The sequence below is a fragment of the Carya illinoinensis genome, chromosome 7, assembly GCF_018687715.1.
Source record: "Carya illinoinensis cultivar Pawnee chromosome 7, C.illinoinensisPawnee_v1, whole genome shotgun sequence".
Taxonomy (NCBI): Eukaryota; Viridiplantae; Streptophyta; class Magnoliopsida; order Fagales; family Juglandaceae; genus Carya; species Carya illinoinensis.
In genome coordinates this window covers 591,383-616,542 of record NC_056758.1, presented here as the reverse complement: position 1 = coordinate 616,542, position 25,160 = coordinate 591,383, and the positions used below count along the sequence as shown (strand labels likewise).

Below are 25,160 nucleotides of genomic sequence, written 5' to 3'. Positions count from 1 at the left end.
AATATAAAAATATTATTATTAAAAAATAATATAATATTATTATTTTGATAAATTTAATGTAAAATTATATCTTAAAAGGTTTTATTTTTATATAAAAATACGTACTTTTGACTATATTTTAAAAATGGCTTTGATTAGACGAATGAGCATGCTCTTGGTTAATCATTAAGCACTATTGTGATAAAGAAACAAAAATAAAGAAAAGGGAAGCTCCACCGCCTGTCTAGGGCCAAGAAGGAAGAAAAAGAAAGAGAGTAGCGGGAAGTAAACTACACGCGACTCCGTGAGCCTTCCATAATGCTTATCACCGTCATCACAATCACATTCGGATCGTATCTTATATTCGGCAAGTGTCTTTTCATTTCTCGAAAGTTGAGAATATAAGAAACGCAGCCGTTCGACAGCAGCCACCATTTTGAGGACCTCTCTCTCTCTCCCTTTATTTTATCGGCTTTCGCTTTTTGTTTCATTGCCACTGCTTGCTTTCCAATTCTTTGTATGCTTGTGGGGCCTTAGAAGACGTGTAGCTCTGCTTTCCATGGCTTGCCTGAGCGATGAGAGCTGGGTTTCTCTTCCCAAAATGCTCTCAGAGCGGCTCTCTCTTAGAGAGGACCAGGATGAGCAGGAAAGGAAGAGATTTATTGATTCCAAGATTGCCCAGCACCGGTTAGAGAAGTTTTTTCCGGTTTATGCATTGGGGATTTCAAGACCTGACTCGGACTCTGTTGTGTCGGTTTTCAATTCGGATGACCCGCTTGCTGACCCTATTTGGGACGCTGTGAAAGAAGAGGCCAAGTTGGAGGTACAGAGTACCTTTCCAATACTCTTTCTTATTTTCATTTTTTCCTGGGTCGTGAGTGATGGGTTTTCAATGTTAAAAGATATATTTTTTTTTAAGTGTGTTGAAAGAAGTTTTTGGGTGCTGTTACATTTTATTTGGAGTTCAAATTTATTTTATTTTCTTGCTATGTGGGATTGATGTAAATTGACTTTAAAGGATACAAGGAAATGACTTTTAAGGTTGTCAGTTGGTTATACTTATGTTCGACTTTTTCTATGGGGTCTCTTTAGGTTGAATTTCGTGGTTGTTTAACCAAATCATGAGTAGTGAATTTTTCATGTGTTGGGGTAAGAGTATTGGCTTTCAGTAGAAAAGAAGCTAATTCAATACGAGTGAAGTCTGAAATCTCACTCACAGGCTCAATTAAACGTTAGCCTATTATATAATTGGGTTCCTGATTAGATTATGGACGCACATAAAAACACAGATAATTGGAATATGGAACGGTGTTTTATTTGATCCATGCTCGTATATTTGTTGCCAAACATCATTGCAGGCAGAAAAGGAGCCAATTTTGAGTAGCTTCTTGTATGCCAGTATATTATCCCATGATTGCTTAGAGCAAGCCTTGGGGTTTGTTCTTGCGAATAGACTGCAGAATCCTACACTTTTGGCGACTCAGCTGATGGATATATTTTGTGAAGTGATAATGCATGACACTAGTATTCAACGTTCAATTCGCCTAGATATGCAGGTAACTTAATTGGGAGCCCAAAGAATATGTGTGAGCTATGTTGTTGAATATCCGAACATGTTTTAATGGCTAGAATATTCTTTATACAGGCATTTAAAGACCGAGATCCTGCGTGCTTGTCATATTGCTCAGTTCTGTTGTATCTTAAGGTACTTTTCGCAATCCATTATTTTATTTTTGCGGTATGTTGATATTGGTTGTATTGTTATGCCAAGGATGAAAGGCAGTTAATTAGTTATACCTTATACAAGGAAATGAAACATTACAAGATCGGACTTGAAGTATGGTATGCCCCCCTTCCCTTCATTCCCCATATTGATAAGAAAAGTAGAAATAGAAACATTGATGTAATGTGTTAATGTTTATTTTATTGGGCCAAATGTGGTTATAAACCACATGGATTGTTACAAAAGGGGATGCGAGTTTGATAACCACTATTCCTGCATCATGAAGTGTGATGATTGCCTGGTCAAGTTCCTATAATTGGTTAATGGGGTTTATTAGCAAACAATAAAAAAAAAAAAAAAAAAAAACACAGAAAATTAGCTTCCATATATTGTCCATATTGTTATGAGCTTCTGTTTATGTTTTAGATTTAGATGGATCCATGAGTGTGTTTAGGCATCACTAAAAAAATAAAAGAAGTCAAGTACATCCTTGATGTTGTGAGCTATGCTTTGCTGTAGGGATATCATTCTCTGCAAGTATATCGAGTAGCACATGCCTTGTGGAGCCAAGGGCGCAAAGTGTTGGCCTTGGCATTACAAAGCCGAATCAGTGAGGTGGCTTTTTACTTTCTTGATTTATTTACCCACAGAAATGTACAAGAAGGGATGATCCTTGATAAGCATATCCCCAATTCTCTTCATCTATCCTTATTTAATTTGGCAGCTGTTTTTCTCCTCAGGTTTTTGGAGTTGACATACATCCAGGTATGTTAATTTCTAGTTCTCACTTTAATAAAAAAAAAAAAAAATTAATAGTAATGGATGTTATTTTTTTAAAAGCAATGGAATGTGGCTTATATGTGTTTTTTTTAAACATATTCTTGTTATTGTTTTCACCAGAAATTTTGATGAAAGGATTAAGAAAGTTAAAGATATCTTTGTATTGACTTTTTGAAGCTTTATGTACAAAACTTGATTTTCTGCAGAGAAATGGTTGTTACCTACAGAATTTACATTAATCTGAGACAACGGTCATTTCTAGGATGAAGATTATTTCTGTATTGTTGAAGGCTACCTTTTACCATTCTCTTTTTTCATTTTTGACGATCCTGTACAGCTGCGAAAATTGGAGAGGGAATATTACTGGATCATGCGACAGGTGTGGTTATTGGTGAAACTGCTGTCGTAGGAAACAGAGTTTCATTGATGCATGTGAGTCAATTTCATTTTTCCTTTGTGTACCCATTATTTGATGGATGGATAGTGTAATTATTTTTGTTTCAAGACATCAAGTAGTTCATGTTTTGTTTGTTTAATTTCTAAACAATGATTTCATCTGAATTTCTTGCTAAGAATTTTGCAAAGATTTATGCTTTGGAAACTGCATTTTGAGACTGCATTATGCTTATGACAGAGAAATGTTTTGGCAGGGTGTAACTTTAGGAGGAACAGGAAAAGAAGTTGGTGATCGTCATCCAAAAGTAGGTGAAGGTGCACTAATTGGAGCTAGTGCAAATATACTTGGGAATATAAAAATAGGTAAAGGTGCGATGGTAGCTGCAGGATCCCTTGTGTTAAAAGACATCCCTCCCCACAGGTAGCAAGAAATGTCTGATTTTCACTTTTCAGCATTATGGTTTTTCCCATCAGTATTAATTTTGAAATGATATAAAAAAGATGTTTCACTTTCTTTTTTTGTGTTCCCAAGCATGGTGGCAGGAATACCAGCTAAAGTGATTGGATATGTAGATGAGCAAGATCCATCATTGACAATGAAGCATGGTATGCCACATACATGAACAAAACCTGCAAATTAGAATTTTTTTTTCCATGCAGGTTGAAACTTGCTTTTGTTATTTGCATTTAACTTGAAAACTAGGTTAAGGTCCTTTAGAAAGGCAGCAAATAGCTTAGAGGATGAAACCAACACCAATTAAATTCAAATTGGACCGTATAATACAACCATGCTGCTTTAATCATTTGCAATGGTACTGTCTCCTAGAATCTGGAACATTTTTGTTGAAGATTATATGCTTGCATTTAACAAACTTATATGTAATGCCCCAATGGAAAGACCAAATCATATGGCCTATACTTTAAAAGGACTAGTCAATAATACAATTGGAGTCCTATTGAAACATTATAAAGAGCAAGAACTTCTTATTCCTAAGCAATGTGAGATCCCATACACCACCTACTATTATCTTTATCATATGGGACATCTCAATCTCTGCTCCTTAAATTCCTGACGTCTTCATTGGGCCAGTCCATTGCAGGTGATACCGCTCAAGTTTCACATTTCTAGTTGGGATAAGCTCTAATATCATTTGTAAGGCCCCAATGGAAGACCCAAATCACATGACTTATACTCTAATAGGGTTAATCAATGATACAATTGGAATTCCATTGGGACATTATAAAGAACAAGAACTTCTCATTTCCAAATAACGTGGGATCCTATATACTACCTACCCTTATCCTTGTCATATGGGGCATCACATTATAGAAATCTATATCATGGCATTATATTGATCTTGACAAGGAAATCACCTGTGCTAAAAGATGGACTTTATAAGTATTCCTAGTTCCTCCATAGCCACTATATTTAGATCCCATGTTTGCTGCTGGAAGTTCTAGAAACGATTAAGGATAATGAAGTGACCATGGAATCTATCTTTGAACCATGTTAAGATTCAGTTGGAAGTACATGTTGAATGTCCTGCTTTTATGACCTTAGCTTCATAAAATTAATCTTCTCATTGTCAACTATAACATTTCATATGTGAAAACAGATAATCGAGTCAAGTATCTTTATTATCATGCTCGTTACTATTTGCAGATGCTAGCAAAGAGTTTTTTCAACAAGCAGCAGTTATTTTTAAAGACGGAAGATCAACCGGTTAGTATTATTGGGGTTTCTTGTTTAGGAATTATCTGAACTATGTTGGTTTGATGGTAGTAAAACCAAAGGTGCTTGTATCTCTCTCGGCATCTCCATTAGTGTTAATATACTTTTTCTTCACAATATAGTATCAAGCAATCTATATATAATGATTTTTCAGGAGCTCAAGACCGTGAAAGAAGTGATGAAGGCACTTAAGGGCTGTGGGAAAATGGCAATTTGGCAATGCCTTTCAGCATGTTAAATGCAAAAACGATGAAATGTTTTTCCATTAGCTTTGAAATGTCGTTACTCGTTTGCATGATTCAAGAGATGATAAAGCAAAGCGATTATTCTTCTCCTTCCTTTATTCTTTCTTTGTAGTTTTAATTGGAATCCCACCCCTTTATATTGGAGTTCTCTATTTTTTGCAAACAAAATGAGGGATAACAGGATGGCGTGGGACGTCTCAAACCTGACAGGGCAATGTGCATACCTTTGATCATCTTAGAAAAAGAAAAAACAAAAACAATATGTTCCTTGGTTTGGTCAGTCTGAGATAATTGCATCCATGAAAATGTTGTGGATACCTTGAGAAAAATGACCATCAGGCATCTTTTTTTCCCTTTTGGTTTTCGCGAGGACCCCATAACATAAAGGTTGCCAAGCTCACTGAATGAATCCAATTGGCTGGCTACCATAATTGACCAAGTGGATCCCACCTGTATTGTAATCAGTCGGGCCAGCCACTAAACTCCAACGTCCAAATCCTCTACATTCAAAAGGTATTATTATTTTTTTATGGTGATGGAGGGTGGATATTTATTATTTGGTAATGGTTAATGGACCATTCAATTCCTAGTCGGCTAGTCCTATAGCTATGACAACTCAAGAGTACTACAAATAATAGAAAAAAATCAATTAATTTGATAAGTTATCGAATGAAATTTTTTATTCTCTACGGACTTGTTAGAGAAATCATATTTTTCATTTTATCATCTTTACTCAGTGCAAATTTCTATGGGATATGAATAAAGAATTATTATTTTATAAGAAATAATAGATGTAGTTATGAGTGTACAAGGACATGCAATCATTTTGAAAAATAAATAAATACGAAATTTACATAAAAAGATATTAATTTTTTAATAAAAAATTTTATTTTATTTTTTAAAAATAATTAAATAATACTTGTGCACAACTATATTTATGTTACTCTTATTTTATTAGTTATCATATTGGATACATGCTGTAGAGAGTGCTTGGGTTGTACCGTCAATGGCAATGACCAGTGGGCCTAGACCTTGTGCGGCCCAATTAGGTATATCAACGAGGTGTTCAAGTAAGATAGAGTGAGGTGGAGCTTTCGAAATTACTAGATCACCCTTGCAAAGATGAAGTATTCCATTCTTGAATCCTGGTTATTCCTGACTCCATATGGCGGAGTCGGAGCTATCTTTCTTAGCGACGTTCCCCTGCTAGAAACACAGCAGGAATACGGCCCGTAAAACGAGGGCGCTTAATTGTTTCCTTCCCTTGTTTGTCTGCCTGTGTATCCATGAGAACTGACATCCGTTCGAACACCGGCGATCTCAGTCCCCACTATTCTTCAAAACGTTTCGCTTTTGGATCTCGAGTCTAAATTGAATCTCTAGTGTTTGGTGGATAGATCCCAACACTTTTGATTGTAGAAGGTACAGCCATTTCCAAACCCTTCAAATCTTCCTCTTTTCTGGCATTTGACTTTGCAATTTCGGAAAAATCGTAGTAGCATGAGCATTAGTATCGGCATTTTTAGATGAATAATTGTTTCAAGTTATCCGTGTTTTAAAATGTTAGGGATCTTAATGATTTTCGACGTTGAAATATAATTACGTTGATAAGTTATACCCTTACGCTGAATGTTCACTTGATTGTTGCCACTAGCTAGGCCCTGTTCCAGTGTTAATATTTAGAAATCTCGTACTGCGAAGTGGAAAACTCGAGAGAGAGAGAGACAGAGAGAGAGAGAGAGAGAGAGAGAGAGAGAGAGAGAGAGAGAGAGAGAGAGAGAGAGAGAGAGAGAGAGAGGGGGGGGGGTGTTGCATGTATTGGATAAATCATGGAAAATGGAAAATATATAACAATAATTCTATGCCAGCCTTTTGACATCATGCTTTTGCTATAAGTTGGAGAGGGTGAAAATAAAGCATTATACATATGCTGGTTGCTTGTAAACTCACTTCCAACTTCTGATAAACACTAACATGAGATTTTGCACTCTCTAGTAAAGCCAAAACAGATCTAGTGCTTGGCTTGGCTTGGCTTGTTTGGGTTTCTTAGCTTCAATAGCATCTAGCTAGTAATAAGTTATAATTTCAGATCCATCTTGCGTTCGCTTGTCTAACGTAAGCTGTGTTATGTATGTAAGTTATGTAGTAGCCAATGTGGACAGAAGAGCAAGACTGATGAGCGAGACAATGGCAGCTGAGGGAGGTGATTTGGCTGGAGCGTTGGAAACTCATGCAGAAGATGCTCTAAGATCTGAGAAACACTCATCTGACATGAGCTACACGAGCAATGGGAATCTTGCCATGGAAAATGGGTTGCCTGATGTCAACCCGTGTTCAAATGATACTTATGATCAGATGGTTCAAATGGTTACTGACCTAAGATTTCAGAATGAATTTTTGAAGTCCCAGTTTGAGGGTTTGAGGCATTTTCAATCGGATTCAAATGTGTCTAACCAACAGACAAAGGCAAGTGAGATTGGTGATGGGGAATATGAAGATGTGAAAGAACTTCGTGAAAAGATAGAATCTTTGAAGGGAGAACTTTTGGAGGAAAAACAGACAAGGGTTGCAGCGGAGGTGGCTTTGAAGCATCTTACAGAGGCATACTCGGAGGCAGATGCAAAAGCCCAAGATCTCTCTTCAAAGCTCGCTGAAGGTCAGATTTTATCTGTTCCAACAACAATCTTTGTATGTCCCGAACTAATTCACTATGAAAGAAAACTTGATATATAATGAAATGTTTGCATTTCATTTTTAGAAACCAGTTCTGTTTCTAAAAATGATCACTAATTGCTGGGGCTGGAGCTTGAGCTGAGGAATGGTCTTCCTTGCGGGTATTTTGAAAGGAAAAGAAAAAAAGAAATCTGGAATTGCACATTGCCCAAAGCCTCCGAATCTTGAATTCAATAATCTTTGTGGGAATTTTTCTTAGTCTGAATGCATAGCATGTTTACTTTGCGTAGCTCAACAGAAGTTGGATCAAGAAATAAAAGAGCGTGAAGAGAAGTACTCTGAACTTGACTCGAAATTTAGCAGGCTTCACAAACGAGCTAAACAACGCATACAAGATATTCAAAAGGTAAATCATCTTAACCTTATTTCTGCCTTAGTTTGTGACCTTGCGAGACTTTTGACCTTGCTATCTTTTGAGATCAATTTGTTATGATCGGCATGAATAATCAAATATTAAACATCTAACTCAGTTATTTGGTTTTTCCTTATTTACACATATTTTGGATGCTTGCATGGTTGTGAATAGTTGACTGATTCCCATGTTCAGACATATCATCTTTATGAGACTTTCAGTTAAGCTCATCCAACCCCTAGGAGTTGGCTCAAGTGGTAAAGGCCTTGGTCTTGACGGTATGCTCCTTCCAGATCTAAGGTTCAAATCTTCTTGGGTGCAAAAAATTTCTAGGGGCCATTGGATTGGGGGAACTTCCCCTTAAATTACCCGAGGTGCACTTATGGGAAATTATTTGACGAGGGTCTGTGCACCCTCAAGATTAGTTGGGACTTTGTTCTCAAACCCCTGGGATTAGTTGGCACTTTCAGTTAAGTGCATCCTTAGAAAATCATACTCACTAGGATGGCCTTGCTCTTGAAACAGCATCTTCTTGGGGACTATTCCGTGATATTACATAAAACATTTTTTTTTTTATTGGCACCATTTGTCCAGGAACAACGTCCCAACTAATCCTGGGAGTGCACAGGCCCTCGGTAAGGAGTTTCCTACAAGTGCACTTCAGGTAATTCAAGGAGAAAATCCCCTAGTCCGATGGCCCCTAGAGATTGTTTGCATCCAAGGGGATTTGAACCTTGATATTACATAAAACATTTAATTGAGACGCTATAATTTTTTTCTTATTGAAAGAGAGAGAGTCTCAATTAAACAGTTTGTATAAGTTTCCAAAAATTCTGTAAAATTTGGCACCATTGCTAGGGCACGTGAGCCTCTCCCTTTTGACTAGTGACACACTTCCCAATTTTTATTGGCAAAGGTCTTGTTGTAGATTTATAAAATGAAAGGAGAAATCTTAAAAAAAAAAAAAAGCTCCTTATGATTTGATGGGAGATAAATCAATTAGAATTTTTTCCTGAATTTATTGAGGTTTAGCCTGTGGAGGATTTAGCTTTGTGAAATTCTCTCTCTTCTCTGGAAATTTATCTTTTCCCTGGAATATTTTCCCATGGTAATCAATTCATTATTTTTTATTTTTTGATAAGTAAGAGATAAATATTATTGATATGAATGAAATAGGCATAGGCCATGTACACAGGAAGTATAGAGAAGAACACCTAAATACATTCTAAGAGCGATAAATTAAAGACAAGAAATCATGAACATTGTCCCCATTTAGTACAATAGTGGAAAACCAAAGCAATAAAGTGCGGAGAAAAAAATTATTTAGCTCCTCCATTGTGCGTTCCTTATTTTCAAAGCAACGTGCATTCCTTTCCGACCAAATACACCACATGATACACAACGGGATCATCTTCCACGCTGCTGCCACTTGATGACAACCTTGTATCTTCCTCCAACAACCCAACAAATCCACCACTCTCAGAGGCATAGTCCAAGTAACATCAACCATTTGAAAGATCTCATCCCACAACACCCTTGATACCTCACAATGCAGTAGGAGATGATCCACAGATTCTCCATTCTTTTTGCACATATAGCACCAATCCATCACTACACATTCCCTTTTCCTTAGATTATCCGTAGTCAAGATCTTCCCAAGAGCAGCATTCCATATAAAAAATCCTACTTTAGAAGGCACACAAGGCCTCCAAATATTCTTCCAAGGGAACGGAGTATGATCTTGTGTTGACAAAATTTTATAATACGCCTTAACAGTACATTTCTTATGATTACATTATAACAGATAGATCTTTAGTAAACTGATATGGATATTTGACACAGTAGGAAATTTTCGGTGGAGTGACACACACGACTAATATATATATATATATTTTTGATAAGTACTAATATATATATATATGTAGTGGCTGCTATAAAAATTTGAACTGGAGCTGATGTTTGTCACCAATTGCCTTTGCTCAGGAAAAATGAATTAGATAACTTGGACTGGAGCTATAAAATGATGCTAGATATTCCACTTTAAAGTTTACATTCCTTATGTGTTGTTAGCTTTTGATTTAATAATAGCAGAAGAAAAAAGGTCTCATTTTCCCCAAAATTAAGTTCGGATGTTATTTGGAGATTGTCATTTTCAGGAAAAGGATGATCTTGAGGCTCGTTTTCGTGAAGTGAGTGATGCGGCTGAGCAAGCATCATCCCAACAGACATCATTGCAGCAAGAGCTTGAGCGTACACGGCAGCAAGCTAATGATGCATTAAAAGCAATGGATGCAGAGAGGCAACAATTAAGGAGTACAAACAATAAGTAAATCTCAAACTAACTCTGTATCATTTTCAGAAATTTGCTTATGTTTTTGTGGGTGAGTGAGGCATGTGTTCACTGTCCATGGTGTTCTATTTGATGTCAGAAGCATTTTGTATCTTTTGCATGAAAGATATGTTTTTCCTAATTTTATGCAAGTTGATCTCCCCTTCAAAAATCTTTCACAATGTAGTCAAAGTAAATAGATGTAAACAAAGTACACAGGAGGCATATGAAAGATAAGTATACGTCTTTTGTATACTTTATTAATCGACAATCAATAAAGTTCACATTTTCTTATTGGAAAAAAAAAAATCAACTAGAAACTTCTATGAAATTCTCTTAGTAATTTCCTTGTGAATAGAAAATCAATTAGACTTGAGGATCAAGACCTCATCTTTCCACGGTCCCACAAGATGCTTTCAAAATTCAAGAATATAAGAATTTCTATTTAGAGTCCTGTTTCATTCTTTCATGATTGTAATGATGAAATATAGACTGCGAGACACCATTGAGGAATTGCGGCGTTCATTGCAACCAAAAGAGAGTGCTCTCGAGGCTTTGCAACAGTCACTATTGGAGAAGGAACAGGTATGCATATAATGGAAATGACTGAAAAGTTTGTCTTTCCTAGATGTATAATCCCCTGCATGTTCATGTGTGTTTATGAATGTGGATATATCTGCAATGTAATGTTTCTGTTTATGGTTGTTTGGATATATACCCTGGCTACTATTCTTTTTTGGACCAAATAAAAGATCCTCGGGTATATCTTCAATTTATGTGCTAGTGCTTTATACTACCTCATGTTTAAGATTAATTTTATTGTATCGACAGTTCCAATTCTCTGGTGACTTTATAGGTAAACTTCTGATTACGGTAAATGAATTGCCATAATATGTAATTTATTTTTGACCGGCTTTTATATCTCTTTAGCTTGATCTGATAGATTATTATTTAGCTCATTGAGATTTTCTAGCATCATTATGCCTTTATCATCTTTTTGTTTCATTTATTGAAGACAAATGATGTCTTAACTTGCTTATGTCCTAGATGTTGGAAGACATGCGAGGACTATTACAAGCTGCGGATGAAAAGAGGCAAGCTTCGATAGCCGAGCTCTCTGCTAAACATCAGAAGGTAAACTTGCACCATGATGGCTTGAATGTTATGTTTATTTTAAGGACTGTACTTTCTTTCACCGCTACATGTGTACAACATTTTGTGCTTTAGCTTCAGAACTGTCTCTGTTTTCCTCAGAATCTGGAGAGTTTGGAAGCCCAACTTGCTGATGCATTCTCGGAGAGAAGCAAAGCAACTGAAACTATTTCTGCGTTACAGGTCGAACTTATTTATGAATAAAGTCTTTGCAAGCCTTTTTTTTATTCACCAAACACACCGCTAATATGGAAGTCTGTCATGACAGCTTTCCTAAAAAGTATTGGTATTTTTATGAATACAATGGGTCCCACAGTAAATGGTGTGTTACACACCAGGCTTTAATAGCATAAGTCCTTTTTTATATGAGGTCATTCTGTTGTTGGCTGGTTTTTAGGAGTAAAAGAGAAGCAAGTGTGGTGCATTACTTTCTTATGCCAATGAGCTCTAGCATAAATGATCCCTCCTCTCCATTTTAGGTTAGGTTGAAGGATGAGGATGTGGTTGTTTTCTTGTTTTGATAGTTTCTTGCTAAACCTTTAGAGATGCAACACTCATCTAATTAAGACGGCACTTTGTGTGACTCTCTCTGTGTGTGTAAGGGCACAAATCATTGCTTTAGGAATAATGAAGTTATCTAGTCCATTGCTTTTTTTTAGTATTTTAAAAAAAAAGAAAACTCGGTTTTATATTTTTATATCTTAATTCTGCTGGACGAATACTAAGCATTGGAGATGTATTACCAGGTGCTAGTTGCGGAAAAAGAGTCCAAGATTGCAGAGATGGATGCAGCCTCAACTGGTGAAGCAGCTCGGCTTAGAGCTTCTATGGAAACTGTAAAGGGAGAGATTGCTCACCTAAAACATGAGCACGTATGATTTTTTCTATAATGTGTTTTGGCTTTTTCTTTGATTATGAGAAGCGGGCTTCCTTAAAATGAAAAGACTATATAGCTAGTTGCATGCATATGTATATCATTTCTATACTCATAAAGTGTGTAAGGCATTCAGGAGAAAGAAAAGGAGGGCTGGGAAGCTGCCTCGCAGACACTTAGAACGAAACTGGAAATTGCCGAGAGTAATTGTATACGTGCTGAAATTGAAGCAGCTAAAATGAGAAGTATATTTGCATCCCTTTCAAACTTTCGTCAGATCTCTTATAGATGTGAAATGAATATTAATAACTTTATCTTTGGGTAGGTCATCTGGAATCTGAGGTGTCTGCTCAAGCCCGGTTGCTAAGTATTAGAGATGCAGAATTAGTGGCCGCGAAGGAGGAGGTTATCTAATTTTTCTTAATTCCATCCACAACTTCTGAATTCATTCTTCATACATACATGCATGCAGACATGCATACACATATTTCATGGGGATGAATTATAGGTCTGATAGTGTGGGTAAGATGCAAAAAATAAAGAAAATGAAGAATTATTTGTTTGTACATTTTCTTTATTGCTCAAAATGTATGTCATCTTAGAGCTGGAATCCCTTGGATATCCAACAAAGTGATCTTCTGGCTAAAAGCATTTGTTGCTCCCATTGGCCTCAAATTCGTATAGAAATGGGCCTCTTTTACTGGGGACATCAAATAGTGATATACAACCCTATCCCTTTTCACAAGTGAACTGGTGATGACCGATGGTCATTTGACTTAACTTGTCTTTAGAAATAGCTGATGGAAAATTTTTGGACAATGGTACTGACATAGACTTTTATTCTAGCATTGGATTGCTGGATATCTGCTCAGGACATCATGCATCTGTCTTCTCCTGTTGCCTATAATCTGATGGAGTATTTTTGGTGGTTTAGGGGTTCGTGGGTTCAACAAAGTAGGAACCTCTTATCACCAAGGACTAGTAGGGACAATAAATTACACACACATTTGCGCTTAAACCATGTTTTGCTTAGCTACACTATGATGTTACTGCTCTTTCATTTGAAGCTGCATGCATCTAAATATTTCCTGATCTCGTGTCTGAACTTGTACTTTTCTCTCCTAACTAATCTTGCAGATCAGCCGCCTTGAAAATGAATTTTCTTCCTACAAGGTTCGTGCTCATGCACTTCTCCAAAAGAAGGATGCAGAGCTAGCTGCATCTAAAGAATCTGAACAACTTAAAGTTCTTGAAGAAGCGCTAAATGTACGTCCTAGTGGTTTCCTCTTATCTTATAAGATGATGGAAATACATGGTTAATCATAGGTATATCTGAAAGTCATTGCCATTCCTTGTCCTGTAGGAAGCTGAAAAAGAAGTATCATCTGTCTCTACAGAAAGGGATAGAGCCCTACAAGATCTTCAGAATGCTTTGGCTAATCATGATAAAGAACTCAAAGAAAGGTGTTAATAAATGTTGACAATGTCTCGTTTCCCTTTTATTCAAATACTTTTTTTTTTTCCCTTCATTGCTTTGTTTTATATGGGATTTGGAATGAGGCTTAGTTGAGTTGAGTTTGGTTGCTTTCTTTCATATTAAAAGTTTTTCGTTTGCTTCTTCTGCTGATAATTCTGGTATAAGATTATTTTATAATGCATCTGGTAAATGATGAATACCTTATGCATATGAAAAATACATGCTGGTTTTTGCTAATCAGGTAGTTATTATTATTATTTTTTTATAAGTAAATATAATATATTAATCAAAGAATAGGCAAAGCCCGATACAAATAATCAGGTAGTTATTATAATTTGTCATCAGAGAACTCTGCTCATTTCTATATTATTTTTTTTATTTACAAATACCTCATTTGAGAATTTAATTTACCAGTCTTTGTTGAAATTCCATGAAGTGCGAAGACTTCTTCGCTTGACTCTTCAATTCCATGTTTATTCCAGAGATATGATCCTTGAAAATGCCAAGCAGCAGATTAAGAATTTGGAAATAAAGCTTATTTCTGCTACTGCTAGCCACCAATCAGATAAGGAAGCATGGGAAATGAACCTTCAAAATTTAGAAGAAACATGGCGATGTACGACATTCACATTCCATGCATTGTCAAATAATAAAGTTTCTTACTATCTTTTTTTCTTCCTTTTTCTCCAATTCATGGATGCGTATCAATTGAGCTTTTCTATAATGTTAATAAAATTTACAGTGAGATGTGAGGCTGTGAAGGCTCAAAACGAAGCATCTTCTGGGGAGGACCTGCAAAGAGAATTAGAGGAGCTCAAACTACGTTATAAAGTATTAAAGGTACCTCGTATCTTGTTGTTCTGGGGCTTGGGTTAGTTGTCTGTGTAGTTATGTTTTTTGTTCTTGTTTTAATTGGATGCATAACCCTGTAGGAAGAGCATGACTCATTTCGCGATCTTGCTGATAGAATGATCGAGGAGAAGGACAAAGAGATGGCTAAACTTTTAGATGATAATAAGAATCTTCATCAATCTCTGGAATCTAGACCACCTGTATGTTTCCTTATTTGACTTCTTAAATGTTTGTAAAATCTCTCCTCATCCTTATACTTTCCCATGAGATGGTTTTCCACGTTTTTAGACCTTGGCCTGACAATCTGATAAATAATCTCAGGTTGATCACTATGATAACTACAGGACAGGTATGAATTTACTCTTGATACCACTTGTTAGCTTCTGTATATTTAGATAAAAGTTGAAAGCTTTTTCTTGATTTAGACAAAACTATACTGTTGGGGTGGCTGGTGACGTCTTGACTTATCCTTTTATATCAAACTGGCAGCCATGCAAAAGCAAGATGCACAGAATGCAAGCACTTCTGCAGCAGAACAGCAGATTCTGGTATAAGCATCTCCTCTCAAAACATTCGTTTTCATGTGAAATTTACTTTCTTGAGTCTCCAAAGGCATTTATTACAACAGTTTTAGTGGGAAGACACTTACATCAGATCTGCAAGATTCTGCCATCTCTGAAGGACAAATTTTAGCGCCTTAAATGAGGGAAAGCTGATTTAGACAAAGACCCAAGCAAACTGGAAATTGTTTTTTGTTTTTTGGGGCACCAGTTTCTACGTCAATCTTATGTCCTTTACATTTCTCCTCAAACTTTCTTGGGTCTACTTAGGCTTGCTTCGTATCTTTATGGGCTTTATATGTGACAGTTAGCTGATTTTTTTATGGATGACGTTCTGGTAGTCATTACTTAGAATAATGATTAGCCGTCACAGGAGCCTTTATTATTCATATGTAACTGCTAGACGTATCACTTATCCAAATTTTTCTTTAATATAAAGGGATACATGATAGTTGGTATATCTTTGAAAAATTTGCTTCATGCATTGCATGGAAGTAGAATTCTAATTGAGGAACCATCCAAATGTCTTGAGAATAAATGATTTTTCACTTGAAACTCAGCTTTTGGCAAGGCAGCAAGCTCAGAGAGAGGAAGAGCTAGCACAGTCACAACGGCACATTTTAGCACTTCAAGTAAGTCAGATAAAATATAAATATTGAATTCTCTTTTCCCCACAGTTCAGTTTCTCATATTTTTGCTTCAATTCAGGAGGAAATTGAGGAGCTTGAACGTGAAAATCGTCTTCATAGCCAACAGGTATACATTTGTCTGAATTGTTGCAGATTACAATTTTTGTGGATTTACTGTGAAATGCAAAAGAAATGCCGGCCATCAAGAGCATTTTTATGAAATAAGTTCAGCTGAAATGATAATGTTCTGTACCAGACTGTTGAATGTTTATGAATGTGTGGACTCAACTAACATTGTTTGGCCAGGTGCCACAAAACCAAGGTGTATTGTTTATTAGTTTATAACAAAATTCTGATTGTAATGATTGCAGGAAGCCATACTGAAGGCTGAACTTCGCAACATGGAAAGAATGCAGAAGAGGGAAGGAGTAGATATGACGTATTTGAAAAATGTTATCTTAAAGCTTCTTGAAACGGGTATCCTCATGAACTATTAGCTGTTACAATCTCAAAACTAATTGCTGAATTCTACTCCCTATCATCTTTGAAGAACCTAGATGTTAGTGATGTCAGAAACCTTAGCGGTTTTGATTATTATGATTTCTTTTCAAACAGGTGAAGTGGAGGCTCTACTACCAGTGATTGGGATGCTTCTTCAATTTAGTCCTGAGGAGGTGAGATTCTCAGCGTATACTAGATGCTCTATTTTTGTTGAGTATTCTTAAATAAGTCGTGGTAAGTAAGTATAAGGATGCTGGCTCGCATAAGATGGTAACCCAGAGCCATAATAGATCATTACAAAGATTAAGGAATCAATCTGTCTGTCTGTGGCTTATCATCTACTTTTTTTGTTTTAACTTCGGAGAAAGCTTGTCTAAAGCTTATTAAAAAAGAAGAGAAGTGCATTTACCTAAAAAAAAAAAAAAACTCGAGATTGTTGATGAGATTCAATACAGCATCTTGAACTGCCTGTTAATAACTGCCTGTTGACTTGCAAACACAGATTCAGAAGTGTCAACAAGCATACCGCAACTCTACAGATGTTCCACCAAACCCAGCCACTGATGCTTCAGGATCTGCCGGCTCTCTTTTCTCAAGATTCTCATTTTCTTAACGGCGGGAGAAAACCAGAGGATTCTTTCCTTGCACAGGATTATCTGCATCTGCAACTCAGTTGCAATCATGTTGGCTGTCATGCGCAGATTCTAAAGAGCAGGTGTGGTCTCGATAATCTTGTATTTATCTTGTAACAATATACTGTTGCATGAGAAAGGTTGAGATATTGTAAAGAACAATTAAAGTTGAGAATGATATACATCAAATTTCAAGAGAGGGAGTAGAACATTGTGGCAGTGTTTGGGTCACGCTCACTTTCTTCCCTTTCTTTTCACAATTCAATGCAGAGTATACGTGAGAATAACATCATTGAGAAACAAGAAGGCATTTTCCAGTGAGGAGTCTTCCATATCTGTGGAACAAGGACTCTCTCTCTCTCTCTACACACACACATACACACACGAGTTGAAATGCATTTGTGCGACGTAAATTTTCATGTGGTCTCATGTTCCGATGGCAAGAGTTGAGCCCAACAGTAGTGTGCACTCGGCCACGGTGTATAAATAGGTCTTGCACCATGCGATGAATAATTTCTTGTTCCTTCCATGTACTAAAGTTTCACAATTATGACCCGTTCCCCAAAAAAACCAAAAAAAGAAGAAAAAGAAGCTACAATTAATAAATTTTTACGGAGAAAAATGACAAATAAATTAGCATTGCCGGTTTAATTGAACTACGTGAATTAATGGGGTTGTTGGATCGTGTAAATGGACGTGTGGGTTGGTGTGTGAAAGATGTGTTCCGGACCTATGAATGACGTATTGAAAACGAAAACCATCTTCATCAGAAGCTTTAAAAAAAAAACTTATATAACGATAGGTTTCAAGCGTTTGAAATTGCTGCGATACTTTTTGCCGGTAGGTGCTGTGGACCCATCAAATACCAGCGGCTTAAAAAGTTACATGAAGAATGAGAACCACTCCGTGTAAGCGGTATGCATTACGACGGCATTGAAGGACAAGCAGGTATAAATATCAAGGAAAAATCTTTTTATAATTAGAGTTCACTGATTCGCACACCAATATTAATATATAAAATATATATTTAAAAAAGGTGCACAAACTTACTTCTATAACTTGGTTGCTAGAGAGATTTGTCTCTTTCGTGACTTCATTTTTTTTTCTATGAATTTACCTATGTCAACAAAGAGAAAAATTATTATTTCTTTTTCTTTTTTCTTTTTAATAGAACAAACAGTAAGACATTTCACAATAATAAATAAAAACAACGATGGGGCTAGAAAAAGAAAAAGAAAAAGAAAAAGAAAAAAATATTAAAGCTTGCTTTATTGATTCATCAAAACTTCGTACAAATGTCTTGCAATTCTCTAATTCCGGTGACAAGAAACTAAACTCATCAGCTTTATGAATTTTGCAAGACGGTAATGTAATAATACTCTAAAGCCTAAACCGTTACAATTTATATTGATGGATATGTAAAGGAGCATCATTACAGACCATTATCCTGAAATGCAAGCAAAACATGAACGGCCCAACAACCCTCATCAACAACAACAACAACAAACAAACAAACAAGAAGACAAAAAGCCAAAAAAAAATTGCCACGATGCCTAGCAATTTGAGGCTCACCAAATAAGCCATCATAAAGCAATCAAGCATGCTTTGCTTGGAAATCTTTCATGAAAGCAACCAACTTCTCAACCCCAGCCAAAGACATAGCATTGTATATGGAAGCACGCATACCCCCAACCGACCTATGTCCCTTGAGCTGAACCATCTTCTCCTTAGCCGCCTCCTTCACAAACTCCGCTTCCAGCTCCGGCTTCTCCAATGTGAACGGTACGTTCATCAACGACCTCACCGACCTCTCAACTGGGCACCTGTAGAATCCATTGCTCCCATCGATCGCGCTGTACAGAAGCTCGGCCTTCTTCTTATTCTTCTTCTCCACCTCCTCCAATCCACCTTGCGCCAACAAGTCCTCGAAAACCAATCCACACATGTAAATTCCGTAGCAAGGAGGGGTGTTATAGAGCGAGTTGTTGTCGGCGTGGATCTTGTACTCTAACATAATGGGTGTGATCTCCTGGGCATTCCCAATCAGATCCTTCCTGACGATGACAATAGTGACCCCAGATGGACCCACGTTCTTCTGAGCCCCAGCGTATATGATTCCGAATTTCGACACATCCACGGGCTTCGAACAGAAATTCGAAGACATATCGGCTACCAGAAGGCCATTCTTCGGAGTCGGGTAGTCCTTGAACTCGACACCGTGAATGGTTTCGTTGGCGCATATATGCAAATACTTGGCGTCCGGGCTCTGCTCCAACCCCTCGAATGACGGGATTCTCGTGTACTTATCCGATTTGCCGGACCAGATCACCTTGGCTTTACTGAACTTCTGTGCTTCCTTGAAGGCCTTGTCCCCCCACGACCCGGTGACCAGGTAATCCACTGGCTCGTCTGGTTTAACCAGATTTAAAGGGATCGCAGCAAACTGGGTGGTGGCGCCGCCCTGGAGGAAGAGGACCGCGTATTCGGAGGGGATTTTCAGAAGGGTACGGAGATCCGATTCGGCCTTTTGGATGATGGAGAGGAACTCCTTACCTCGGTGGCTCATTTCCATGACGCTCATGCCGGATCCGTGCCAGTTGTAGAGCTCCGACTCGGCCTTGAGGAGGACGTTCTCCGGGAGGGTAGCGGGCCCGGCGGCGAAGTTGAAGACTCGATCTTGGGATTGGGTCTGGGTCAATGGGCTGTGATCTTGGGTTTGAGTTGTGGCGGCGCATCTGATTGAGATGAGCTTGGTGGGGAGGTTGACGGTGTTGAGGTGGGTGGTGGGGAGGATGGAACGCGATGGGGTTTTGAGGAGAGCACGATTAGGGTTCTGGAGGAGAAGAGAGTGGGATGAGGTTGCCATGGCGATGGCGGGGGTGGTGGTGGTGTGGACGCGGTGCCTTATGGATCTGGGATCACAGAGAGAGGGAGAGAGTATTTTTGCAGATCTTATAATATGTTTCAGTTTGGAATCTTCGAGCGGATATATATATGTATAGGGGGAATTTATATTTATAATATATGAATATAGTCTACCAATTGTAGGAGTAAATGCCTAATCAAAGAAAATTATATTCGTGGCAGCCAAGTTATTAATTTGATGTGGGGGGTTGGTGGATTGGAAATTTGGAAGGTTACCAACTCTACATCGTTTTCAAGATATACTTATAATTAATTTTTTAAATTTGACGTACAATCATTTTGTGTATTATTTATACTCCATTTATATGATTAGTTGTATATTAAAAAAAATTAATATAACTAATTATATTAATAAAATATATAAAAAATATATAAAAGTAATTATACGTAACTTTATTTATTTAAAATAGAGTTGTGAAATAAGTTATGTATGTAATATCATTTTTAATATTAGGTTTATGCTTAATGCAAATCAAGATTCTTAATTTGAGTAGCACTTAAAAATTTAATCGTTAAGCTTAAATGACGAATTTATAATATTGTTAAATAGGTACAAAATTCTCACTCCTAAAGTTATATATATTATTTTACATTTTAATATAAATGTCACATGACATTCATGATTCAACATGTTGTTGTTGCATCATGCCCCCGACATATAAATTAAAACTACATTTTTCAAATTGGCGAAATTCAACTGTTGAGAAATTAAAATTGTTATTTCCCTTTTAAAAAAAAAAAAGGCCTTAGATCTTCATATATACCACTCTAGTTTTAACAAATCAATAGTACGTGATATGAACTTGGAATTTTTAAAGTTGTCGTCCAAAGCGAAAAAGAGAATAAGAGCAGAAATTTTAAATATTGGCTGCGCAAGGAAAGGTTGAGAATGACGTTGTTGGCCTTTTGCCTCTTGGGTTGGTATGAAAAAATTAACTTGATTCGATTCTTTCGCTGGTTTTTTCACTTCAATAGCCCTCACCCACCTGCTGGGCTTGTGAACTCTTAGAAAGGTGGTTCTGTTTTTCTTATCTTTCTGTCTCCAATAACTATCTCCTTTCAATGAACAAAAGTAACTTGCGCTTAGTTCTTAGTTCTAATTGGAAATAACTATCTCCTTTCAATGAACTCATGCAACTTGGCTGCCAAAATGACTGGGGGACAGAGGTGACGTTGTTGTTCGGATGAAATCTGGTTCAAATGGAGCTTATATATAGATGAACTAGTGTAGCACATAAATTAATAGCACAACTAACCTGAAAACCGCATTAAAAAGCCTGCATTTTAGACTATTTAAGTATCATTTTATTTTTATTTTCTTTATTTTATTTTTATGCAAAGGGGTTTCAAATCCAAATTTTCCATTTGAGAGCCGGATCATATGTCATCAGCCATCAAGCTTTTGGCTATTTTCTTGACATGTTACTTGTTAAAAATTTCCCCCATCGGACCCAGTAAAGCGAATGGAGGAACATTTAACATATGAATGCCAATCGCCCTATCAGGGATGTTCGGAGATCCAGCCCCTTGTCAAACAAAAATCGTAAGAGAGAAAGGGAAATGAAATCAAATTACTTCGAAATAATACTAGTGTCCAGATGAAGCATATATCCTTATGTGATATAACGATTAGTGGAAACGGAAATATGACACTGTCATCACATTATTGTTCAGAGAACAACAATAAAGTACAATTTGAAGGGGAAAAGAATGATTATTTCCAATTAGAACTCAAGGAAAACAACCATGGCTGTGTGCAATTAACAACCGAGGCTGCAAGCTTAGTAATCTAGAAGATCAATGACCAGTGCAACCCTAGTTGCTCTATTATGGTATTCCCCATCCCCAATCAACCCAATTACAAAGTCATGTAATGTTAGTAACTGTGCATGGCCTGCTATAGTTGGGTATCCAAAAGAAAATGAGCCGGTTCAGATTTTGCAGTATAGCCAAACTTAGATGTACAATATTTCCTATGTACCCCAGTGAGTTTCCCCGTTGCTGCATTTTGGTGGAAACCTACCATTAGTCTTGAGCATTCTCTGTGAGCAAGCAAATCAAGAAGAATCTGATCAATGAACTTTTCATGTACTCGATTTGTATGTGCAAGTTAAATGGTAAGAAACTCACAATAGCTGATGTTCTGAGTAGCTGGTATGCCATTCACAGGTCTTACTCCACTGCTTGTACGAATAAAGAGTACATTGAGCAGTATAGACTGCAGCAGCTGCTAATAAAGATGGTGGAAACTTGAGCATTTCATACTCCACCAGCGAAAGCTCGATCAAGAAGAAGGACAGTTGCTCAAGCTGTTTCATATAGATTTGATTAATATAAGGGCAGCAATATTCCTAGACAGTGTTTTGGAAGTCATTATGCACCAATAAGAAAACCACACTAAGTTTTTTCTTTTCTCTTGATCACTAACCTTTTTATCCGACTGAGCAGCCTTGAGGAACCTTTGCATGAAAACATACGGGGTTGGAACTGACATGTTGAACTGCAATGTGTTGAGCATCAAGCTCTCCTGCAGTTTTATGAAGAGCAGAAGGTTTATTTGTTGCAAGGTGATATATTATAATTTGGGTATAATCACAATTCCCAACCAAAGAAAAGTACCATGTCCAGAACCTCCTTCCTTGTGTAAGCTTTATCTGATATAAGAATCAAGTCTCCGACAATAGGAACAGAAACTTCCTCGTACTTGCATGCTAAGAGCATGGCAACCAAACCCACCAACTGAAGTTTCTTTCTTACTACTGTTTGCTTAGATAAAAATCTGTCTATTATATTAATCGTTAGGAACAATGTCTCTTTCGTCAGTTCAAACTTATCGTGGACCTGTTAAATTCGAGCAAGCAGAACCATGACTCAAACTTAACATTGATTTGGAAAAATAAAATCAAGCTTAAGTTCGAAATAGAAACCCAATTACCAGTTTAGGCATTGGTTCAGTAGGAGACATTATGTGTATACCTCAATAAGCCAGTCAATCAGTATGGATCTCATCCTCTCATTGATGTCAAATTGTTGTGCCATATAGTTCGTAGAGACACAGCTAAAACTCTGCATAGAATCACTGGCACTTCGTAACCAAACTTGGTAGAAATTGATGCTTCATTAGTTACCTCATTTGTAATCAAAATCTGAGAGTTTAAATGATACCTTGAAATTCGGATGAAATAGTAATTGGAACTATATGGCGGTAACACACTTGTGTAGAAATAGAAAATGGAAAACTTTTCAATATATCCAAGCTTAAATGAGGTAAATCCGAGTTTTTACCACCACATCAACCGAATCTGTGTCAATAACTACTTCAACTCGAGAGGTGCTTAACAACTTGTGCTTCGCTTTTCGGACAATGTAGCTAATAAAATTGAAGGGAGTTTTAATTCCGTGAATTTGGAGGGTTCATTAGATATATATGTTTTCAGATAAAGTTTCTCCAATAACTAACTAGAAATTGAGGTGTACAGCGTGTATTTGGCAGCAAAAGCACGCTCCTATTTGGTCATTTTAAATACTAAATGTACAGGACTGCATTTACTAAAAAGGCTTGGACTCCTAGACACTGCCCGACTATCCATTGCAGAAGGACGTCTAGGTAGACAGCATACGCACGATTAAACATGAAAATTTATTGACTGAAACAGTAAAGAAACTATAAGACATTTAAATTCACCTCCATTTTTCTGTAGTAGGCATAGAGATCTTCAATGTAGTCCACAACTGCAAGTGGATTCTTTGCATCACAGCTGTCAATATCCATGACAGGCTCTTCAACTACATCCTCCATTTCAATCTCCTCCTACCAATTGAGAACGTTTATTAAAAAAAAAAAATTAGAATATTGATCAACACAATTTTCAATGGCTGTTGGGAAAGAAAGATACCATTTCTTCAGTTCCACTAGACATTGCTTCTGTTTGTTCTAAAAACATGGGCACTGGTTGGTCTTCTTTAGGTGACTTGTGTTCCTCGTCTATAAATATGCAAGCTTGAAATCCCTCTGAAGCTGATGGATTCGCTTTCTTGGTTTCCTGTTCATGGTTAGAACTAAGAAATCAATGCTAGTACCACCCAGAAAATTAGAGCGCTTATACAAGTTTAAATCCATATTTTCATGTAGTAAGAGAGAGAGAGAGCACTAGTGATACCTGGAAATAAGCTTGCTGCCTGTTTGCAATTTGTGCAGCGAACTTCCTAAAATAACACAGAAGATCAAAATCAATTACAAGAAGTTTAGGAAAAAGCTTTGATGAAAATCTAGAAAACAAAAAGATTTTAAACTTGCATTTAGTCAAAAGTTTTTGTTTTTCTTTTTTTTCTTCTCTGAAATTAACAACGATCTTATATCTTCTTATCCAAAAATAGATCTAATATCCAGGTTTTGAATTTCAATTCTTTCTACGTCCTTCAGTCAGCAGCCAAAAACAATGAAGGAAAAAAAAAACTTCAAGGTGTCATTCTAGGTTCCAAACCTCGTGATTGGTCGATGAATTGGATCAGCCTGCTTCTTTTCACAGATATCATATTTTCTAATACAGACAAACGAAAACAGAAAAATTAATTCCAAAGACTAAAAAGCAAGAAGCACGAATGCATTAAAACTTCAGATTAAGCGTCAATAACATTACTCTGACAGGGTTCTCTTGTTGACAACACAAGGGTATGCTTGACCTCCCACTAAATTCTGATTAATGACGCTTAAAGCCCTTCTGTTCTGCTGCCTAATCTCCTGCCTGGACTTTCTAGTACCCATCTCTAACCCTCCGACTATTCAAAAAAATGACAAAAGACCCATGTCAGATCTTGAGGTTTTACAGAGAGATTCAAGTCTCAAATCATCAAAAAAATCTCAAATTACCTTGAAAATTTGTGGGCTTGTTCTCGTCAGTAATAACCATTTTCTTTGATTATTAGAAAGAACAATGACTAACAAAGAACAAAGCTCCTTGATCCCAAGACCCACTAGCCTAAAGGGTAGAGCATCTAAGACCTGAGCCCCTACTCCAAGAAAATACGAACAAAGGTAGAGAGAAATATAGAGATCAAAAAACAAACGGCGCGTTATTATTAGTCTGTAAAGTGGTCACGGCCTCTCCTTTTTTCAAATGCAACGGCTAGTGAATTGTGACCGTTGGATCAAAGTGTCTTTGACAAATGAGGCTCTCAATTTTTTTGTCCGAACAACGGTCACTTGGTTGGCAGTATGTCATGTCTCAGACTCTCATGTGCATCATCTGATTTCAAATTAAATTTCTTGTTTGTTTTTCTTTTTTGGTG

The 25,160-nt window shown here is 36.9% G+C and overlaps 4 protein-coding genes across 6 annotated transcripts; 2 read left to right on the top strand and 2 right to left on the bottom strand.

Annotated features, from left to right (window-relative positions):
• Nucleotides 1–215: 215 nt before the first annotated feature.
• LOC122315615 (serine acetyltransferase 2-like) lies at nucleotides 216–4,953 on the top strand. The gene is made up of 10 exons (XM_043131631.1): nucleotides 216–802; nucleotides 1,338–1,535; nucleotides 1,625–1,684; nucleotides 2,222–2,317; nucleotides 2,443–2,467; nucleotides 2,820–2,914; nucleotides 3,133–3,299; nucleotides 3,411–3,484; nucleotides 4,542–4,601; nucleotides 4,765–4,953. Exons 1-10 carry the CDS (start codon nucleotides 539–541, stop codon nucleotides 4,800–4,802), a joined length of 1,077 nt encoding a protein of 358 aa, XP_042987565.1. The 5' UTR covers nucleotides 216–538; the 3' UTR covers nucleotides 4,803–4,953.
• Nucleotides 4,954–5,971: 1,018 nt separating this feature from the next.
• LOC122315100 (protein GRIP) lies at nucleotides 5,972–17,165 on the top strand. 3 transcript variants are annotated; one of them, XM_043130866.1, is made up of 22 exons: nucleotides 5,975–6,277; nucleotides 7,002–7,511; nucleotides 7,819–7,934; nucleotides 10,097–10,266; nucleotides 10,761–10,854; nucleotides 11,317–11,403; nucleotides 11,524–11,604; nucleotides 12,168–12,293; nucleotides 12,432–12,540; nucleotides 12,621–12,700; nucleotides 13,433–13,561; nucleotides 13,659–13,759; nucleotides 14,255–14,388; nucleotides 14,515–14,612; nucleotides 14,705–14,824; nucleotides 14,946–14,973; nucleotides 15,114–15,172; nucleotides 15,745–15,816; nucleotides 15,893–15,940; nucleotides 16,185–16,290; nucleotides 16,429–16,487; nucleotides 16,817–17,165. In XM_043130866.1, the coding sequence occupies exons 2-22, from the start codon at nucleotides 7,031–7,033 to the stop codon at nucleotides 16,925–16,927; spliced, it is 2,409 nt and encodes an 802-aa protein (XP_042986800.1). In that variant the 5' UTR covers nucleotides 5,975–6,277; nucleotides 7,002–7,030; the 3' UTR covers nucleotides 16,928–17,165. The 3 variants fall into 3 exon arrangements, 2 of the variants coding, with proteins under 2 accessions (XP_042986800.1, XP_042986799.1); XM_043130865.1 differs by having other exon boundaries at nucleotides 6,994–7,511; XR_006243945.1 differs by lacking the exons at nucleotides 15,893–15,940; nucleotides 16,185–16,290; nucleotides 16,429–16,487; nucleotides 16,817–17,165 and having other exon boundaries at nucleotides 5,972–6,277; nucleotides 6,994–7,511; nucleotides 15,050–15,172; nucleotides 15,745–15,817.
• A 1,035-nt stretch (nucleotides 17,166–18,200) lies between these two features.
• Nucleotides 18,201–20,149, bottom strand: LOC122315383 (phosphoserine aminotransferase 1, chloroplastic-like). Its single transcript, XM_043131256.1, has 2 exons — nucleotides 20,144–20,149; nucleotides 18,201–20,004 (listed from the first exon to the last, which is right to left on the bottom strand). Exons 1-2 carry the CDS (start codon nucleotides 20,147–20,149, stop codon nucleotides 18,541–18,543), a joined length of 1,470 nt encoding a protein of 489 aa, XP_042987190.1. The 3' UTR covers nucleotides 18,201–18,540.
• A 1,321-nt stretch (nucleotides 20,150–21,470) lies between these two features.
• Nucleotides 21,471–24,926, bottom strand: LOC122314801 (G2/mitotic-specific cyclin-1-like). Its single transcript, XM_043130400.1, has 11 exons — nucleotides 24,742–24,926; nucleotides 24,512–24,650; nucleotides 24,356–24,412; nucleotides 24,032–24,077; nucleotides 23,768–23,914; nucleotides 23,557–23,682; nucleotides 22,848–22,937; nucleotides 22,491–22,712; nucleotides 22,300–22,398; nucleotides 22,002–22,180; nucleotides 21,471–21,913 (listed from the first exon to the last, which is right to left on the bottom strand). Exons 1-11 carry the CDS (start codon nucleotides 24,779–24,781, stop codon nucleotides 21,769–21,771), a joined length of 1,290 nt encoding a protein of 429 aa, XP_042986334.1. The 5' UTR covers nucleotides 24,782–24,926; the 3' UTR covers nucleotides 21,471–21,768.
• Between the last annotated feature and the right edge of the window lie 234 nt (nucleotides 24,927–25,160).

Bases quoted from the DNA above. Each gene is read 5' to 3' on its own strand.
- LOC122314801 (XM_043130400.1), bottom strand. From the start codon at position 24,781: ATGGTTATTACTGACGAGAACAAGCCCACAAATTTTCAAG. The intron at 22,399-22,490 runs GTACTTTTCTTT...ATAAAACTGCAG, and splicing joins GGAAGGAGGTTCTGGACATG to GAGAGCTTGATGCTCAACAC. The intron at 21,914-22,001 runs GTGAGTTTCTTA...GCTTGCTCACAG, and splicing joins TACTCAGAACATCAGCTATT to AGAATGCTCAAGACTAATGG.
- LOC122315100 (XM_043130866.1), top strand. From the start codon at position 7,031: ATGAGCGAGACAATGGCAGCTGAGGGAGGTGATTTGGCTGGAGCGTTG. The intron at 11,605-12,167 runs GTCGAACTTATT...ATGTATTACCAG, and splicing joins AAACTATTTCTGCGTTACAG to GTGCTAGTTGCGGAAAAAGA. The intron at 16,291-16,428 runs GTATCCTCATGA...CTTTTCAAACAG, and splicing joins CTTAAAGCTTCTTGAAACGG to GTGAAGTGGAGGCTCTACTA.
- LOC122315615 (XM_043131631.1), top strand. From the start codon at position 539: ATGGCTTGCCTGAGCGATGAGAGCTGGGTTTCTCTTCCCAAAATGCTC. The intron at 2,318-2,442 runs GTGGCTTTTTAC...TTTTCTCCTCAG, and splicing joins TACAAAGCCGAATCAGTGAG to GTTTTTGGAGTTGACATACA. The intron at 2,468-2,819 runs GTATGTTAATTT...GATCCTGTACAG, and splicing joins TGGAGTTGACATACATCCAG to CTGCGAAAATTGGAGAGGGA.